The following is a 19,295-nucleotide window of genomic DNA, read 5'->3' as shown; positions in this document are numbered from 1 at the left end:
GCCAACCCAGGCAGAAAAAAAAAACAAAAAACCCAAGAAGGTAGGTGCCAGTGGCTCAAATAACTAGTTATTTGAGAAGCAGAGATCTGAGGATCCCAGACTGGGCAGAAAAACCCATGAGACTTTTATTTCTAATTAACTTCCAAAAAGAGTGATAAAGCAGCCTTTACCAGCAAAAAGGCAAGAGCCAGGCTCCAGTGGCTCACGCCTGTAATCCTAGCTACTCAGGAGGCTGAGATCACACACACACACACACACACACACACACACACACACACACACACACACGCACACACACATCCACCACACACACACACACGCACACATCCACCACACACACACACACACACACACACAGGCTCCAGAGGTTCACGCCTGTAATCCTAGCTACTCAGGAGGCTGAGATCACACACACACACACACACACACACACACGCACACATACACCACACACACACACAGGCTCCAGTGGCTCACGCCTGTAATCCTAGCTACTCAGGAGGCTGAGATCTCACACACACACACACACACACACACACACACACACACACACACACACACACACACACACACACACACACACACACACACAGAGGCTCCAGTGGCTCATGCCTGTAATCCTAGCTACTCAGGAGGCTGAGATAAGGAACACACACACACACACACACACACACACACACACACACACACACACACACACACACACACACACACACACAGAGGCTCCAGTGGCTCATGCCTGTAATCCTAGCTACTCAGGAGGCTGAGATCAGGAACACACACACACACACACACACACACACACACACACACACACACACACACACACACACACACACACACACACACACACACACACACACACACACACACACACACTCCTCCAGAGCAAAACACAGGGCTGGAAACTTTGCTTATGAAATATAGTGCCTGCCTAAATGCCCTGAATTCAAATCCTATTACCACCAAAAAAAGAAAAAATGAGGACGAGGAAGAAGGGAAAGCTAAACCTCAGATCTCAGCCTCCTGAGTAGCTAGGATTACAGGTGTGAGCCACCAGTGACCAGCCAAACCTACCCATTTTGAAGTAACATGCGGTGCAATGGCTGGGTTTTTATCTCCCTGGATAAAGCTCATGAATAATTCCCCCAAAGCAATGTGATGGTCCATGCAGGCTGTGGTACTAACGCTCTCATCCACACGGCCTAGTCTGGTTGGTGCTCCGGGGGTCCCAGAAGGACAATCACCAGAGGTAGGGCAGGACACACACACGCACAGACTGGGAGTTGGGGCCACGTGGGGTGCTCCCTCTGCAGAGCACCCTTCATCACAGCTGCAGTGAGCTACTTCTGGTGCACAAACACCTGCCAGCCACCAGGCTGCAAACACAGACACTTGGTTGACCATGTGGAAAGCTGCTGAGCCATCTGCCAGCAGGTCTTCGTGGCCTTACCAACTACGGCACAGCCATGACTCGCAAACCCGCAAACCCTCAAAGCTTGAGACTGTCCACAAATACCTGCTGAGCACCCAGGAGCCATGGCTGACCATGGAGATGTCAGAACAAGAGGCCCTAGACCAAGGAGAGAAGAGGCAACATAGCCATGGAGGCCTAACCATCGGCACTGACTCCAGTCCAGTTCCTCCAAGGGTTCCTGCTGATCAGATATGGCAGCCACTCACTGCCCTGCCCAGCAGGTTGACACTCACTAAATTTAGCATCACAACCCATTCCTCACTCCCCATGTCTCAGACAAGCTCCTCCCAGGCCTATGAGTAGTAATGGGTTTAGTCAGGGTTAGGTAGTGGGTATGGAATATGGGGGGACAGAGAGACCAGCCTGTGTGCTGAGGAAATCCACGGGGGACGGGGGGGGGCGGGAAGGGGGGAGACAGGCCCGCGGCCCAGGCAGCGCCAGTCCGGCTGGGAGGACCCAGAGCCTTTGATCAGGGCTGACACACTCATGCCAGCTGCTGGGGAGGCGGCAGGCATGGAAGGGGGGGCGGTGTCTACTGGATCAGCCTAGCTGCAAGGTGGCCTCCTGGGCTATGGAGGGACTTCAAAGGACAGGGCTAGGGGGCGTCGGCGGCCCCAGCCTCTCCCTGAGCCGGGTTCTGATCGCCAGTAAAACTACCTTCTAATAATTAATGTCTGACATCAAAGGCAGGAACCGCCCGGCTCTGTGAACCATCCCAGGCCTCAGCAAGGACCTGCCTGTATTTTATCCTGTCTCTTTCTTCTAAGTCTTTATTTAAATCCAAAAACCACACACAGGCAAAACATTAATGGGAAACTTGGAAACTCTTTTTGATTACCAAAGTATACCTTTGAAGTTCCCCCAAAAAGTTCTGTTTTGTTCACGTCCCCTCCCCCCAAGACTGCATAAGGACACAAAGCAGACGCATGTCGCTGGCTGGCCTTCTGGGTGTGGGGCTGTTGGTGACAGGAGGCACAAGGCAGTGGGGGGGGGGGCACTCCACAATCAATCTGCTGCCGCTCGCAGATCAAAGGCCAGTGGGGGAGGTGCTCAAGGCACAGGCACCCTCCTCAGGGAGAGCTGGCTGGAGCCTGGGACCAGGGGCCACTGCTGCCTGGCCAGCCGACCGGCCACCTCCTCTTCAGCTGCAGCTCTCCGCACGCTACAGGGCCCTGCCCATGTCCCCACAGAAGGCGCAGTGGGCCACGGCTGGTCCTGTTAAGGCAGGGGCAGACACTAAGCCACCCCGAGGCCAGTAAATCCAGAGTCCTCAGGAGGAGTGAGCCAGGAGTCTGGGGGCCTCACACTGGCCCCCAGTGGCACAAGTCAGAAGAGTCACGGAACAGGGAGGACCAGATGCCCAAGCTGCATCACACCAGGATGCGCCACGCTGAGACTTAAGGCCTTTTATCCAGTGGTGCCTCCCCACTCAGCACTCAGCAAGGCCTCCTGGGGACAGCTTGAGGTTCAGGATTGGGGGACTGGCGGGGAGCGACCACATCACCCTGCAGCCATCTCTCCACGCCTCCAGGCTGTTTGGCCAGGAGTGAGGACTGTATGTAGAAGTGACCAGAGCGAGAGTAATGTGTACAGTGCTCACCGGCACCATGATGTCACCCACCAGACACTCCCCTCCCTGTCCGAGGCCCCTGGTGCCGGCCCCCAGTAGGGACTGGACTGCTGTGCTCTTTGTGTGACCATGTACCAGCTCATACCCCACCTCAACGCTGCTGGATCCCAGAAGATCCCTCTGCCTCTCAGGGACCAAGTGAGGCCCTTGAGGCCCTGTGCCACAGCTCCCAAGATCAGAGTGAGGGGCCAAGAAGCCACGGAAAGGGGACCAGCAGGATGTAGGAAGCTGCGGGTCCCCGGAGGCCTCTCCACTCCACCGTGATCAGTGGTCCTCCAACAGTAGACACGAAAACCAGGAAGAAAGTATAAACATGAAGACCAACTCTCCTACGAAGGGAGCTTCCACCCCAGGTGCCAGTGACTCAGGCCTGCCATCCTGACCACTCAGGAGCCTGAGATCGAGGGATTGCAGTTCCAAGTAAGCCCAGGCAGGAAAGTCCTTATCTCCAATTAACTGCCACAAAAGCAAGTGACCAAAAGCTAGCCTTGAGCACAAAAAGTTCAAGGACTCCATCGAATATAAAAAGCTTTCTATGAGGGGGGGAGACTGCTGTGAACAAGAGCAAAACCACCAGACACAGGACCGCAGTCAGGGCTCCATGGACACAAAAACGACCGGACAGAGAATGGCTCTCACTGCCCAGTAAGAAACCAGACACGCAAGGCACCGCGCCTCTCACCTGTCATCCCAGCCACTCAGAAGCTACTGAGATCTGAGGACTGCAGTTCAAAGCCAGCCCAGGCAGAAAAGGCCATGAAACTCTAATCTCCAATAAACAACCAGAAAACTGCAAGTGGCGCTGTGGATCAATTGGTAGAGAGCTAGCCTTGAGCTGAAGAGCTGAGGGACAGCGCCCAGGCCCAGAGTTCAAACCCTGTGACTGACCACCCTCCAAAAAAAAAAAAGAAAGAAAGAAAGAAAAATGAAAGTGGAGCTATGGCTCAAATGGTAGAGTCTAGCCTTGAGTGAAAAAGCTAAGGCCCAGGCCCTGAGTCCAAAAGTCCTAGGATTGTTATGAAAGAAAGAAAGGGGGGGGGGGAGAGAGAGAAAGGAAAGGAAAGGAAGAAAAAGAAAGAAAGAAGGGAGGGAGAAGAAGGAAGGAAAGAAGGGAAGAAGGAGGGAGGGAGAGAGGGAGGGAAGGCAAGGAGGGAAAGAGGAGAAGGAGGAAGAGGAAGAAGGAGGAAGAGGAAGAGAAATCAGACACCATGAAGTATCTTCCCCCCCCCCCTTTTTTTTTGGTCAGTCTTGAGGCTTGAGCTCAGGGCCTGGGCACTGTCCCTCAGCTCTTCAGCTCAAGGTGAGCACTCTATCTCTTTGAGCCACAGCACCATCTCCAGTTTTCTGGTGGTTTATTGGAGATAAGAGTCTCATGGACTTTCCTGCCTACCCTGACTTTGAACAGTGATCCTCAGATTTCAGCCTCCTGAGTAGCTAGGATGACAGGTGTGGCGACTCTCTCCCACCTAGGAAAAGAGAAATCTCAGAAAACTAGAAATGGGGGGCTGGGAAGGTGGCTCAGTGGTAGAGTGCTTGCCTTGCATGCATGAGGCCCTGGGTTCGATTCCTCAGCACCACATAAGCAAAAAGCCGGAAGTGGCTCTGTGGCTCAAGTGGTAGAGCACTAGCCTTGAGCTGAAGAGCTGAGGGACAGCGCCCAGGCCCAGAGTTCAGGCCCACGACAGGACCCCCAAAAAAAAAAAAAAAAAAAAAAAAGAAAAAAAAAAAACTAGCTCAGGCAGAAAAATCTATGAGACCCTATCTCCAAAAATAACCAGCAAAAAGCCAAGGTAAGCCAGGCACTGGTGGCTCATGCCTGTAATCCTAACTGCTCAGCAGGCTGAGATCTGAGGATCGAGGTTCAAAGCCAGCCCCGGCAGGAAAGTCTGTGAGACTCTTATCTCCAATAAACCACTAGAAAACCGGAAGTGATGCTATAACTCAAGTGGTAGAGCACTAACCTTGAGCTGAAGAGCACAGGGCCCAGGCCCAGAGTTCAAAAAAAAAAAAAGAAGAAGAAATGACTGGCAATGGCCCATACCATACCTCCTGGCTAGGCCATTAAGCACACAAAGATGAAGAGGCGGATACACAGGCCGGCACAGCTCAGAGGGGGGTACGATGTGATACACAAGGCCCTTCTGCAGAGGTGACCCTGCAGGAACATTATCAGCAGAAAAATAAGACTTGGACAAGTGGGTCCAGGTGATAAATCCAACTAGGAGCTCAAAGATGGACCCAGAGCCAGGCACCGGTGGCTTACGCCTGGCCTGTAATCCTAGCTACTCCAGAGGTTGAGATCTGTGGTTCAAAGCCAGGCAAGGCAAGAAGGTCTGAGACTCTCATCTTCAATTAACAAGCAAAGCAAAACAAACAAGCAAACAAAAAACAACCACAACACCTGGAAGTAAAGCTGTGGCTCAAGTGGTAGGGTACCAGCCTTAAGTAAAAGAAGCTAAGAAACAGACTGAGAGTTCAAGCCCTAGTATCAGCACACATGCACACACACACAATTAAGACAAAATGCTGTCTGCCAGATTGGTTGAACAGGTAGGCTGCCACAGTGTATCGTGTGCAATACACTCGATAAAGGCTGAGACATGGGAGAGGCAGAAATCCATAGCGGATGTGCCGCCAGACCAACAGCCACTGGTGCAGCAATTCACAGGGGACTGGGGAAGCCATTTTCTCCTCCCAGCTGAGCTTAAGTATGGCCAACAGTAATTTCCAGGGGAAAGAAGTCCCTACCAGCCAAGCCAAAGTCCTTCTACTTAGCTTCCAATGTTTGCTAAGGAAAATCTGCCAGTTGTAAACTGTCCATGCACGCCCCACATGTGGCTTAGCTCAGGACGAAACATTTGCCGTGGGAGGTACAGTCGATGCTCAAAGCACCCTCATCAGGTCAAGAGCCCCATCAAAACCTCCTGACCGGGTAAGGACAGGCTTGGCTGCGATGAGTCCCTGTGCGGGGCAGACCCTGCTTCACACCCCCGGAGGCGGAGAGACAAGTGGGAACGCCCAGGGCGATAACTCCGTGAGCACGCCTTCACCAGCGCCTGTCTGACTCCATGCTTAATTCAACGGAAGCTCACAACGGAGCACAGTCACATGGGAGGAGATGCCATCAAGCACCGACTGGCCAGAGTCTCAGGTGCTACCAAGGCCCACCACCCAGCCCATCTCTTACCATTTCTGGGTCCTGCTGGAGCTCTTCACCAGCCTTTGACTTCTTGGGCTTGGAAGGGCCTCCGGGGCTGGAGAAGGTCTTAGGTGACTTGGTGGAAGGTGACACCAGAGGCCTTGAGGGACCAGAAGGGCCGCCCAGCCTCTGTCCCCCACCAGAGAAAGGAGTGAAGGGGACAGGTATGGGCTCCTTGGCACTCTGCTTTGCCTGAGCATCCACTGGCTTTGGGCCACCCAAAAGGCCAGTCCCTGCGGTGCCTGTGTCTCCCTGGTGACTCAGGTCACCCTTGCTGAGCTCCCCAGAGCTCAAGGGGAGCAGAGGGCTGCTGGACGCCTGGTCCGCCGACACAGAGCAGGTTGGGCTTCCTGGTGTCTTACTCCTGCTGGGCCCAGCCTCCTGCTTACTTGTGGAGTCACACTGCTTCATGACAAACCTGAATGAGAGCCGGAAAGAGACAGAGACGCCAGGCTGTAACGATCCCCTTCTATCCTCTGAGAGCAAGCGCCACACAGCCTCTCCCTAAACCCATGCCATCTTCTCACCATGGAGAAAAGGATGAGAAGCCAGCACTGAACCGCTGCAGCCTAGAGCGGCCAGTGCACCGCACACACTCTGGGGCATGTTTTTGCTTTATTATTATTATTTTTTTTTTTTTTTGCCAGTGCTGGGGCTTGAACCTGGGCACTGTCCCTGAGCTGCTTCTGCTCACAGCTAACACCCTACCACTAGAGCCACGGCGCCACCTCTGGCCTTTTCTGTGTATGTGGCGCCGAGGAGTGGAGCCCAGGGCTCCGGATGTGCTAGGCAAGCGCTCTCATTAAGACGCCTTCCCAGCCTGCTCCTACTTTTCAAATACCCCTCACCAACTTTTTTGTTTGTTTGTTTGTTTTTGAGATAGGGTCCTGTCGTGTACAGAGGCCGGCCTCCCAAGTGCTGGGATTACCAGTATGTGCTATCTTTTACGTTTTTCTTTCTTTTTTTGCAATACGAGGGTTTGAACTCAGAGACATGCTTGCTAGGTAGCAAGCTTGCTATCACTTGAACCACGCCTCCAGCCCTTTTAGCTTTATGTATATTTCAGACAGGAACTTGCTCTTTTGGATGGGCTAGCCTATAGATAGGATTACAGGCACGAGCCACCAGACTCAGCTCTTCTTCTCTGGAGAGTGGAACAAGCCGTCTCTACCTGAGGGTGGCACTGCCCCCTGTGAGGCCCAAGGACTGCAGCGTTGTGCTCTGCAGGGCAGCTCCGCCAGTCACCTGCAAGGAAAGCAAAGGACCCTCAGATCCTCCTCTCGTGAGCTCGGCAACAAAGCCCCTACCAGGCATGGGCTAAGGCCTTGGGGCACACGTCCTTCTCCCAGGCCCCCCATCTGCCCCTGACAGTCCATGTGCTGTGACACCTGCAGTGTGTCTGGCCTGCAGCTGGGGACGAGACACTGAACATCTGTCCTCCAACCCAGCCTGGCCGCCTCAGCAAAGGCTGGGAAGGGAAGAGCAAGCTGGGTCGGGGACACCCTGCAGCCCTGAGACCTACCGATAGCTGGCAGCCAAGTGGATAAGAGAAGTGGAATGTGCACAGGGACGGGGGGTAGAGATACACAGATTGCTTTGTGGCAAAACTTCCCTAGAGCAAGGTGAACAGAATGTAGACCCCATGCCCCTCACCAACACTAGCTGGTTACTCCCTACGCACCAAGCCCCAGAGCCGCTGTGGCATATACGGCTGCTGGGCCTCCTGCAACAGTGTGTTGCTAAGGGAGGGGCCCCGGGTCTCTTCCCTAACAGCCCCAGACTCTGCACATCCACATCCGCCTGCCTCATGGCCTGCTGAGCTATAGGCCCAAGTCAGAATGCCCAGCCTCACAGTCCCCACTGGCCTGGCCTAGGTAAGGGCACCCTGCCAGCATCTACCTGACCACAGCCACATCACCTCCTCTTCCACATCCAGACTCAGCTGTCTTTCAGGCTGGCAATGCCTAGAACAAAGTATCCTCCCTCTAGGTCCTCCCACGCCCACATTAGGGTCACTCCTGATGCCCAGCCTAGATCAGAGGGTTCAGGCCTGGCTGGTCATACCCCCCGAGTTCATGTTGGCCCTGCAAAAACTGCCTCCAGAGCTGACAGGCCCTCCTAAGGCCGGAATCCATCATCACTAGCATAGCATGGCAACCAGAATGCCAAGCAGGACAGATAGGCCGGGGTTCCTAAGGTCCCATGGTCCATTTCCTCCCAGGGAGGAAGCTGGCCAGCATGGCCTCCTGCTTCTCCACACAGTTCTGGTTGGAGGACCATGACTGAGGGTATGGGGAAATCTCAGATACACCAGGGCCTTCCCAGAGACCCCTCAGGGACAGCACACCGCCACCGGGGCCTGGACAGGGCCCTGGGCCAGGGGAGAAACAAAAAGGGCCTGTGAGACTCAGGGAGGCACTAGAAAGGTCCCATCACTGTGGGCAGGGCCGGTAGACAGACAGGGCCTCGCTTCCAGGCTCTGCCTCTGCTATGCTGTGCTCACTTTTGAAAAAGATCAAAACACGGAGCAAAGCAAATATTTACTAAAATGGAACCACTTTTGTGACTCTTGGGCTTTGAGAGAAGCTGAGAAAACAAACAGGACGCGGAGGGAGGCTGGGCGCAGCCCGGGCGGGCGGCCGTGCTCCAGCGCCAGCAGAGCCCGCTGTTCTGCTCTTTTTCCATAAAACACATCATGCTTTCAGGAGCCGTCGCTCCTGCAGGGACTTTGAAGCGGGCTGGGCTGGCGCGGGAGGGGACAGGAGGGCAGCACCTACCTCGTCTCTCATGTACACGCACATGGGGGTCGCCTCACCAGGCTGTTGCAGACACTCCCTGGAAGGAAAGAACGCATCAGAGGCCCACTGCTCTAGACAGCAGGGACCCAGAAACCCAGCCGAGGCAGCCCGCCCCAACCCTCCCAGATCCCCAAAACCACCAACAGCTGAGTAGAACCTCAGTTCTTGGCCCGTGGCCAGGGATTCCTCCCACCTCTTCTCTCTGAGGTTGGACCCCACGGCCAACAAGGGACAAGCCCAGCCACCACCCCCCTGCCCATACCACGCGACTCTATACACGCATGCCTGTAATGTCCTAAGGGTTCCGGGGTCTGGCTTCTGTCTGGAGATGCCATTAAAAGGGTCTCTGAACTCCAGGAGGACAAGCTCAGGACATAAGGGAGGACAATGTCTTCTAGAATGGCTGGAATTTCAGATCATTACCCATGCCATGCCCTGGAGTCATGTTCCACCATTGGCACCAACTACATTCTAGCTAGATGACCTCAATCCAAATCTCCGCTCTGCTTGAATGTGGAAAGTAGCAGTGACACCTCTCACGAGCCACAACCAGACAACCATGGGATCAGCTCCTGTGGAGCCTGTCACTCACACATGAAGCAGCAATGTCAGCCTGGACAGTACTTGGATACAGAGCACGCGGAGCTACTTGGTTGCTGGGGACACAGGACAAGGATGGAGAGCAGGAAATAGCTAGGAAGTGCCGCAGACAGACGGAATGTGCTGTGGGCGCCCGTCTGCATAATCTCCCCGCTGCCAATCCTAGCACCCACCTGGTGTCGCCAAGGATCCGTACCAGGGCCCACTGTCCACTCTCCTCCACACAGGGCCATGAGCAGACATGCAGTCCCAGGGAGCTGGACCCGCACAGACTGTCACCCACCAGACCCAGGGTGACGGGGAGCTGCCCCCTCCAAGACATGGAGCATTTCCATTGCTGATACCCAGGACAGCTGAAGGAAAGTTTATTCCTGTATCTTCTAACACATCATTGTAAAATTCACCTTCAAAATAACAAAAGCCCATCCTTTCCAGGAAAGGAAGCAAAGGACGTGGGCCCATGGGCAGGGTCCAGCAGAAAAGGAGGTTGAGATTCTGGCAGGCCTTGTGGCTGCCATGATCCAAAGAGAGACAGCCAGGAGGGGAAGACACAGGACCTGAGAGGGGACTCAAAGAGCAGGGCACTTCCGGGCACACCTGCAATCCTGGCTACTCAGGAGGCTGAGATCTGAGGATCGCAGTTAAAGCCAGCGCGGGCAGGAAAGCCTGTGAGACTTATCTCCAATTAGCCACCAGAAAACCACAAGTGGCGCTGTGGCTCAAGCCCCATGACTGACAAAAAAGAAAAAAAAGAAAAGAAATAAAGGTCAAAACACAGGGCACAAACACCAAGCAAAGCTGGGCTTGAAGAGGGCAGGCCTGGGAGAGAGGATAGCATGTCCAGTTACAAGACATGTACGTGGCATGTTCTCAAAGGAGATCACTTTCAGTCTCCACTGTGACTGTCTCCTGGTCAAATGTGCATCAGCAAAATTTCCTTCACTTCCCTTCTTTGCTTGTGTTCTTGTGTGCTCCCCATTCCTGAGGGCTTGCTGGGCCCCACGTGCCAGCCTCCCATGGATCCATCCTCTTTTGGGGGAGGGGGGGGAGGCGCCCTGGGGTAACTCCCGGCCTGGGCGCTGTCCCTCAAGCTCTTTAGCTCAAGACAAGTGCTGTACCACTTGAGCCACGGCACCACTTCCAGTCTTCTGGTGGTTTACTGCAATCCTCAGCTCTCAGCCTCCAGAGCAGCTAGGATTACAGGTGTGAGCCATCAGCACCCAGCTCCATCCTCTCTTAAAGAGACTTGGCCCAAAGAAATCCCTACGGCCCTTGGGCTAAGGCCAGGCTCATGAAGCTCCTCCTTCTGAAGCCACACAAAAAAGGAGAAAACTCAGCCCAGAAAGACAGTACCTAGAAGGAGGGAGATGGGGCCGGAAAGGAAGACGGAGGTGCTGAGTCTTGCCTCTCACACATCACACATGTGAAAGCTGCACCTGTACCTCACTGGTAAGCACTGGCCTGGCAGTCCTGGGAACTGCACTAGGGCCCAGTACTTATTAAATAGGCACTCTACCACTCTACCACCTGAAATAGTCAACATTTTTCTTTTCTTTTTTTTTTTTTTTTTGGTCGGTGTGGGGCTCGAATTCTGGGCTTGGGTGCTGTCCCTCAGCTCTTCTTTTTTTTTTTTGGTGGTACTAAGGTTTGAATTCAGGACTTCACAGTTACACGCTACCATTTGAGCCATGCACCCAGACCTTCTTGGCTCTCAGATATGAGACTTGTAACTGACCTGCTTCAAGATGGAGCTGGCTTATGACACAGCTGGCCGAGCTACCCATCCATGACTGCCCACTAAGCACGGCCAGCTGGCCAAGCATGGCCGGCACCCCTTCACAAAGCCCTTCCCTGGGGCCCCATGGAACACAAATCACAAACAGGGACAGAGCCCAGCACACGACATCAAACAGCGGGCCTGGCTTTGATGTGCAGCTTCTCCAAAGCAGCGGCAGGCGGGTTGGATTCCCTTGTGCGTGTGTGCAAGCTGAGTCTGAGAGAAACGGCCACAGGCCGAGGGAGGAGCAGCTGAAATAGCTTCCAGACCTCCTGCCACCAAGCCCAGCAAGAACTCATGGTAGGCATGGAGACGTGCCTTCACACACCAGCAGGACTACATCACATCCACACAGACCCTACAACTTCCAAATGTCTGTGCCTATGGTGCCAGGGACCTGCCCTACCCTCCAGGCCAGGCCAAGCTGCCAGACACCGCCCTCTGCAGTGAGAAATGCAAGATCAGCCAGGCACTGGTGGCTCGAGCCTATAATCCTAGCGCCGTGGAAGGCATGGAAGGGAATGGAAGGAACACAGTTCAAGGCCAGCCTGGAAAAAAAAGGGGTATGAGATTCCATCTCAACAAAAAGAAGCTGGTTGTAGTGGTGTGGGCTTGTCATCCTAGAAATGGCAAACCTATGGCTGGGAAGGTGGCTCAGTGGTAGAGCGCTTGCCTTGCATGCATGAGGCCCTGGGTTCCATTCCTCAGCATCATACAAACAGAAAAAGCCGTGTTACTATGGCTCAAGTGGTAGAGCACTTGCCTTGAGTTGAAGAGCTGAGGGACAGAGCCCAGGTCAAGTTCAAACCCCACAACCAAAACCAAAACCAAAACAAAACAACAAGAGCCGGGCGCCGGTGGCTCACACCGGCTTAGCTACTCAGGAGGCTGAGATGAGGATCACAGTTCAAAGCCAGCCTGGACAGGAAAGTCCGTGAGACTCTTATCTCCAATAAACCACTAGAAAACCAGAAGTAGCGCCGTGGCTCAAGCGGTAGAGTGCTCACCTTGAGCTGAAGAGCGCAGGGACAGCGCCCAAGCCCAGAGTTCAAGCCCCACGACCAACCAAAAATAAATAAGTAAGTACCACAAGCGGGGCGCTGGTGGCTCACACCTGTAATCCTAGCTACTCAGGAGGCTGAGGTCTGAGGATCACAGTCCAGCCCAGGCAGGAAAGTCCATGAAACTTTTTTTTGTCGGTCGTGGGGTCTGAACTCTGAGCCTGGCCACTATCATTGTGCTCTTCAGCTCAAGACCAGCGCTCTACCGCTTGAGCCACAGTGCCACTTCCAGTTTTCTGAGTGATTTATTGGAGATAAGAGTCTCACTGACTTTTCTGCCTTGGCTGGCTTTGAATTGTGATCCTCAGATCTCAGCCTCTTGAGTAGCTAGGATTACAGGCATAAGCCACCAGTGCCGGCTTCATGAAACTTTTATCTCCAATAAACCACCAGAAAACTGGAAGTAGCGCTGTGGCTCAAGTGGTAGAGCGCTAGCCTTGAGCTGAAGAGCTGAGGGACAGGGCTCGGGACCAGAGTTCAAGCCCTATGACCACCACCAACAACAAAAAAGTTTAATAAGTACAAAAAGGGCTGAAAGCATACCCTAGCAGCAAAGCACCTATACAAGTCTGGGCTCAAATCCCAATAGTGACAAACAAACAAACAATCAAAACCAGACCAGCCACAAGAGAGGAACCTTCAGTCCCTCCCCTGACTGGCCACTGGACAGCCAGGCGGGCGCAGATGCCACTGAGCTGGCTGTGGGTACAGGCCTCGTTGACCACTGAACAAGCAGGCAGTCTGTGCCCCTACAGCCCTGTGCACCAGGGACAGGGCTGTCTGTCCCTCTTTATGTCTGTTTTTTTTTTTTTTTTTGTCGATTGTGGGGCTTGAACTCTGGGCCTGGGCGCTGTCCCTCAGCTCTTCAGCTCAAGGCAAGCAATCTACCACTTGAGCTACAGCACCACTTCTGGTTTTCTGGTGGTTTATTGGAGATAGGAGTCTCACGGTCTCTCCTGCCCAGGCTGGCTTTGAACCGCGATCCTCAGATCTCAGCCTCCTGAGTAGCTAGGATTACAGGCGTGAGCCACCGGCGCCCGGCTCCTCTTTATGTCATGTCGCCTGTCTGGGCCTGACCAGGCCAGGGCTGGTACAAACCACAGTGCTGCCAAAGACAAGTCTGGCACTACGGTGCTTCCGTATGGACACCCCGTCAAAACCACTGAGTTGTGACTACGGCAGGGCGTGGCACGGCACCTCCTGGCTCCGTGCGCCTCCTAGGAGCAAGGCCTCAGTACGGGATGGCTGACCTGAGAGGCTGGGCTGACAAGCGTCCTGAGGAAAGAAGCCCCGTCCTCCCCAGCCAGCTGGACAGGAGCAGAGTCAGCTGCCTAGTGGCACATAAAACTGCCCTGCATGTGGGCACCAGCTCAGGTCTCCAGCCGTGACAGAATCCTGTCCTTCCTGGGACCCTGCAGTCCACAATGCTCTGGGGTCCTGGGAGTCACCTGGCCTTCCCAACAGTCACAGCTCCTACTCAAAGGGCTCAGATCACACTGCGGGCAGCCAGGAGGGACAGAGATGTGGTCGAGGGGACAGTGACACGTGGGATGGCCAGCACGCACCGTACCTCTGAGACAGAGTCCCCTCTAAGTCAGTTCACGAACTTTTGACATTGACCAAAAAACCTCAGAGAGCAGCCAGGGGTGGGCTGGGCCAGACCATCACGGAGCAGAAAAAGACAGAGGCTGCCTAGCGTCTGGAGTGTCTGGGGGGCAGGCTCTGTCTAGGCAAGAGGGGTTAAGCACTGCTTTGAACCCAAGCTGGACTTCATTACACCAGTAGCCAGGAGACTGCCTGGCCTCCAGTTCCCTTCCTCCTGCTAGAGTGGCCCCCTGAACCGGCACCCATGCAGGTGACAGCCAGTGGCCTCCAGGTGGACTGTCAGGAAGCAGGCCTGGTAATGTCCACCACCTACCAAGCCCCGGCTCTCGCACGCGTGTGCACGCTTGCATGCTCTCTCTCCAGGTGCAAGGCCCGGGGCCTTCAAATTGATCACATCTTCCCTTCCCCCTCAGTGTCCTGACCTGACCACTTAGGCGGCACTCATCTCGCCACCCTAAACTAAAGCCCACAGGAGGCAGATGGGGGCGGATGTCAGGGGCCAGAGGATGGGACAGCTGGGAACCAGCAGCCCAAGCCACTCCCCGGGCGTCCACCAGGAGCAGGGCCTCAGAGGCAGCCAGAGGGTCAGCCACCGCCCAGGAGACCAGGGCTGTCCTCACAGCTGCCAGCCAGAAGCAGAGTGGAGTATGAGATGAATGCTGGTTTTCAAAACCTGAGCACCAAAAGTAGAGCTGTGGCTCAAAGTGGTAGAGTGCTAGTCTTGAGCAAAAAAGCTCAGGGGCAGGGCCCGGAGCCTGAGTTCAAGCCTCATGACCAACAAAAACTAAAACAAAAGCAAAAAAAACTTCACCCTAAAATAAATGACCAGCCAGGAACTGGTGGCTCATGCCTGTCATCCTAGCTACTCAGGAGGCTGAGATCTAAGGATCATGGTTTAAAGCCAACCAGGCAAGAAAGTCTGTGAGACTCTTATCTCCAATAAGTCACTAGTAAAACGGGAAGTGGCTCTGTGGCTCAAGCGGTAGAGCACTCACCTTGAGCTGAAGAGCTGAGGGACGGCGCCCAGGCCCAGAGTTCAAGCCCCACGACCGACAAAAAATAAAAAAAAATAAAAAATAAAAGCCGGGTGCCAGAAGCACACGCCTGTAATCCTAGCTACTCAGGAGACTGAGATCTAAGGATCACGGTTCAAAGCCAGCCCTTATCTGTTGTCCCCCAATCCTGCCTCTGAATTCACCCCAAGGAGGTGGTGGCCGGAGAGCCCGCCCGGGCGCGGCCTGGTGCTGCACAAGGAAGCACTTGAGGGCTGGCGCTGTCACGCGGGCCGGCACGCAGCATTGAGGGCTGGCGCTGTCACGCGGGCCGGCACGCAGCATTGAGGGCTGGCGCTGTCACGCGGGCCAGCACGCAGCATTGAGGGCTGGCGCTGTCACGCGGGCCAGCACGCAGCATTGAGGGCTGGCGCTGTCACGCGGGCCGGCACGCAGCATTGAGGGCTGGCGCTGTCACGCGGGCCGGCGGGCAGCATTAGTCAGGTCTGCCACAGGAAAAAACACTGAGCATCTCTATGAAGACGGTATGACAAAGGAAGAAGCAGAAGAAAAAGGGAAAGCCAGGCACTGGAGACTCACGCCTGTAATCTTAGCTACTCAGGAGGTTGAGATCTGAGAACTGCAGTTCAGAGCCAGCCCTGCCAGAAAAGTCTGTGGGACTCTACCGCCAATGAAGTAAACTAAGCCGGAAGTGGTACTGACTGTTGCTCAAGAGGGAAAGCACTGCCCTTGAGCAAAATGAAGCTCAGGAGCCCACCTAGGCCCTGAGTTCAAGCCTCATGACTGACACCAAGAAAAGGGGAGGGGGAGAAATCAGTCTGTACCCCAAGTTCACACACTATCCATCCCCCACAGGCCAGTGTCACCAGACCCCAGAGGCTGACTGAGTGCCCAGCACCTCCGCACACACTGCTGTTGGAAAAGCAGCCCCGTGCCCTCCTGCACTGTGTCTTCAACTGGACCTCCTAGGAGGCGCACAGACCCAGGGGCGATGACAACACCAGAACTGTCCCGCTCTGCTGGCACCCTCAACCACTTGGAGGCTGCCCTAGGACACATGAGCCACTTGGTTTGTCTTTGTTTCTGCACATTATGACTGAGATGATCACAAAGGAAATGGAGCCCTCGATCCAAACTTCTTGATACTACTCCAACGCGGGGCACCGGCTGAGAACAGCATCCAGGCCCAGGTGGCACTTCCTCGGGACTCACATCTTTCCCAAGTTACTTTCTGTACTTGTTTGTTTTCCCTTGACCAGAACTCAAACTGAGTTATCTGTCGCTTGCCTCTGCTCGCTGGCTGGCGCCTTACGGCCTTGGCCAGGACTCTACCCCTATGTGTGCGGTTTTGTCTGTGCCCACCTCGTGCCCTTGTGGGAACGTGCCCTCCTGTCCCAGCAGGGTCTGTGGTGTCCTCCTTCTAGAGAGGTGTGCAGGGCAAATGGGGTCTTCCTCATTCAGGAGCGCCTGTGTCCTATCCTCACTGTTCCACGACACCCTGGCAAGATAGAGAATTCCAGAACAAGTAGGATTTTGGGTACCACTCCACCAGCTCCAGGGGTCCGGGCCTGCTCTGCCCTGTGAGCCTGTCTGTCCCCAAGCCCTGTGTTCCACAGTGACACAGGACTCGGACCCACAGACAGGGGCCTACAGAACCGTCCTAGTTAAACACCTCACTTTCCGTTACAGGTGTTATGCACGCACGCACGCACGCACGCTCTCTCTCTCTCTCTCTCTCTCCCTGCCCCCCCCCCTTTTCCTGTTAAAAGTTTTATGCTGCAACCACAGGCCTCTCAGTTGGGAACCTCAGGCCTTCTGTCCTGGCACGTCCTCTGCTATGGCCACAGGCTCTTGGGAGAAAGCTCAGGCTTGCTGGTCAGTGGTCTGGCATTACAGGCTGTGGGGCTGAGCAACCCAGCTGACCCCAAGTGACCACAGTCTCCACCCTCCACTAGGACTCCGGCCCCTCTGCCGGAGCAGCTAGGTCTCCCTCAGAGGGTGCTGACAGGACGCAGCGACCCACAGCACCGTGCCTGCCGACTCCAGGTGGCCATATGCTTCCAGGCTTCCACCAGTGCCCCACAGGCTTCTCGGCCAATACCACCACCTGACCGGCCTGGCCCCTCCGTGGCCTCTGAGCACAGTGGCAGCACTCCCTCCACACCCATGCCCGGCCGCGCACGGCTTCTCCTAAGCTGCTTACACCCATCCTCCACCCATTTCCACCAGAACTGCCACCACTGACTCCTACCAGCAGAGCCTATACCCTCCTCCACAAGCACCACACCAGAGAGCTGGGCGCTCCTGACAGCCCTGAGTAGATTTTCCTGTCTATAAGGCACAACCTTTTACACACTCAAACCACTGTGTCAGCCCATTTCCTCAGTGCTCCAGGCACATGAGCTCATCTCATACCAACCATGCTACAGATGAAGTTACAGAGGACCAGAGGGGGCAAACAACTCACCTCAGCCACACAGCAAATACTATGCCTCCCACTGTGTTGGTTGGAATCATTAAAAGTTGAAGAGGCACATCAGGTGCTGGTGGTTCACTCCTGTAATCCTAGCTATTCAGGAGGCTGTTCAAAGCCAGCCCAGACAGAAAAGTCTTATCTCCAATTAGCCACTCAAAAACAGGAAGTAGAGCTGTGGCTCAAAGTGGTAGAGCCTTGAGCAAAAGAGCTCAGGAACAGCACCCAGACCCTGCGTTCAAGCCCCACAACCAAAACCAAAACCAAAACCAAAACCAAAAAAACAAAAGCAAAAGTTGAAAAGGCGAGGCCTGTAATCCCAGCTATGTGGGAAGTGGAGATGGGAGGTCAGGGGCGGGGAGAAGAGAATACAGTTCCAGGACAGGTTGAAACAAAGGCACAAGAAGGTTTGAGGCTCTACCTCACTGGATGCAGTGGAGAATGCCCGGCAACAAGGGGAGCACAAGTAGGAGGCTCACAGTCCAGGCAGGCCCAGACAAGAGCGAGACCCCACCGTGAAGATAACCAACAGGGGCCAGGATGTGGCTCAGTGGCAGAGCGCTTGCCTTGCACGCATAAAGCCCTGGGTTCCATTCCACAGAAAAAGCAGGAAGTGGCGCTGTGGCTCATGTGGTGGAGTGCTAGCCTTGAGCAAAAGAAGCTCAGGGACAGTGCCCAGTCCTGAGTTCAAGCCCCAGGACTGGCAAAAAAAAGAAAAAATAATAATAACCAATAGAAAAAGGGCCTGGAGGTGTGCTTCAGGTGGTAGATCACCTGCCTAGCAAGTGTAAGGCCGTGAATTCGGTCCCCAGCACCACAAATAATAATGATAATAATCATCACCTGACAAAAGATTCCCACCTCACAGTGAAGAGAGCCAAAACGTAAAGGTATCACTTCTACACATTCTAGAGTACAGTCTAAACCATTAAACCACAGGAAGAGAGGCGATCAAGAAGCCTGCACACCAACAAAGTCTTTGTGAGGGAGTCATCACATACCCTTTTATCTGGTTCTTTGCAAGGGTCCCCAAAACACAAACTCCATGCAAGGAAACATAGGCACTGTGAGACACTCAACGCCTTCCTGCCTTCTCATGGCTCCCCAAGCCTTGGAAGGCCTCCTCTGTCCTCATCAAGACAGAGGCACGACCATTCTCTTCTCGGAGGGGGAGGCAGGGCGGTCAGGGCTGGCAGCTCAGCAAGATAACCTACTGGCCACTCCATACCCACCAGCTGCTGCTGGTAACCGACAGTCCCCATGACCCAAATCGTCCTCTCAACCAGGCCTGTAGAGCCAAAGGGCCTGGGCTCTGGCCAGAAGCATGGCGTAGGTTTCAGAGTGGCCGGTGACCACAGTAGCACTTCTGTCAGCGAGGCCTGCGCACTGATACTCACCTGGTCTGTGTGAAGTGGCTGAGGAGATCCCAGAGGGTCTGGCCTGAGAAGAACGTGTCCTGTAACCGAGAGCCGTCGTCCAGCTGCAGAGCAATGCGGACCTGGAGGGTGGACAGGAGAGATCTCACCAGGAAGTAAAGCAGCTGCCCCATCACACCCAGGGCTGTTTCCTGGACCACGCAGGAGGGCACTCACCTCCCCTGGGGCCTCCCATAGAAACTGAGCCAGGGAGCAGACAATGGCTCTGGAGACCGAAGATGGCATG

At 54.6% G+C, this 19,295-nt stretch overlaps 1 protein-coding gene across 7 annotated transcripts in view; it reads right to left on the bottom strand.

Annotated features, from left to right (window-relative positions):
- The window catches only part of Aspscr1 (ASPSCR1 tether for SLC2A4, UBX domain containing), a 43,569-nt gene that overhangs the window by 12,738 nt on the left and 11,536 nt on the right, over nucleotides 1-19,295 (bottom strand). For 6 of the 7 annotated variants that reach the window (XM_070031674.1, XM_070031673.1, XM_070031675.1 and 3 more), the window contains 4 exons: nucleotides 19,031-19,131; nucleotides 9,084-9,141; nucleotides 7,478-7,551; nucleotides 6,295-6,724 (listed from right to left, as the gene is read on the bottom strand). In XM_070031674.1, the coding sequence (XP_069887775.1) occupies nucleotides 6,295-6,724; nucleotides 7,478-7,551; nucleotides 9,084-9,141; nucleotides 19,031-19,131 (663 nt within the window). Of the gene's footprint in view, nucleotides 1-6,294; nucleotides 6,725-7,477; nucleotides 7,552-9,083; nucleotides 9,142-16,522; nucleotides 16,659-19,030; nucleotides 19,132-19,295 lie in introns of those variants that run through there. The other variant, XM_070031676.1, reaches the window with a different exon arrangement.

This window comes from Dipodomys merriami, unplaced genomic scaffold (assembly GCF_024711535.1).
Source record: "Dipodomys merriami isolate MVZ:Mamm:240054 unplaced genomic scaffold, mDipMer1.0.p SCAF_202, whole genome shotgun sequence".
In the NCBI taxonomy this organism is placed as follows: domain Eukaryota; kingdom Metazoa; phylum Chordata; class Mammalia; order Rodentia; family Heteromyidae; genus Dipodomys; species Dipodomys merriami.
Note: the sequence above shows the minus strand (reverse complement) of the source record. Positions and strands in the feature narration are given on the sequence as shown.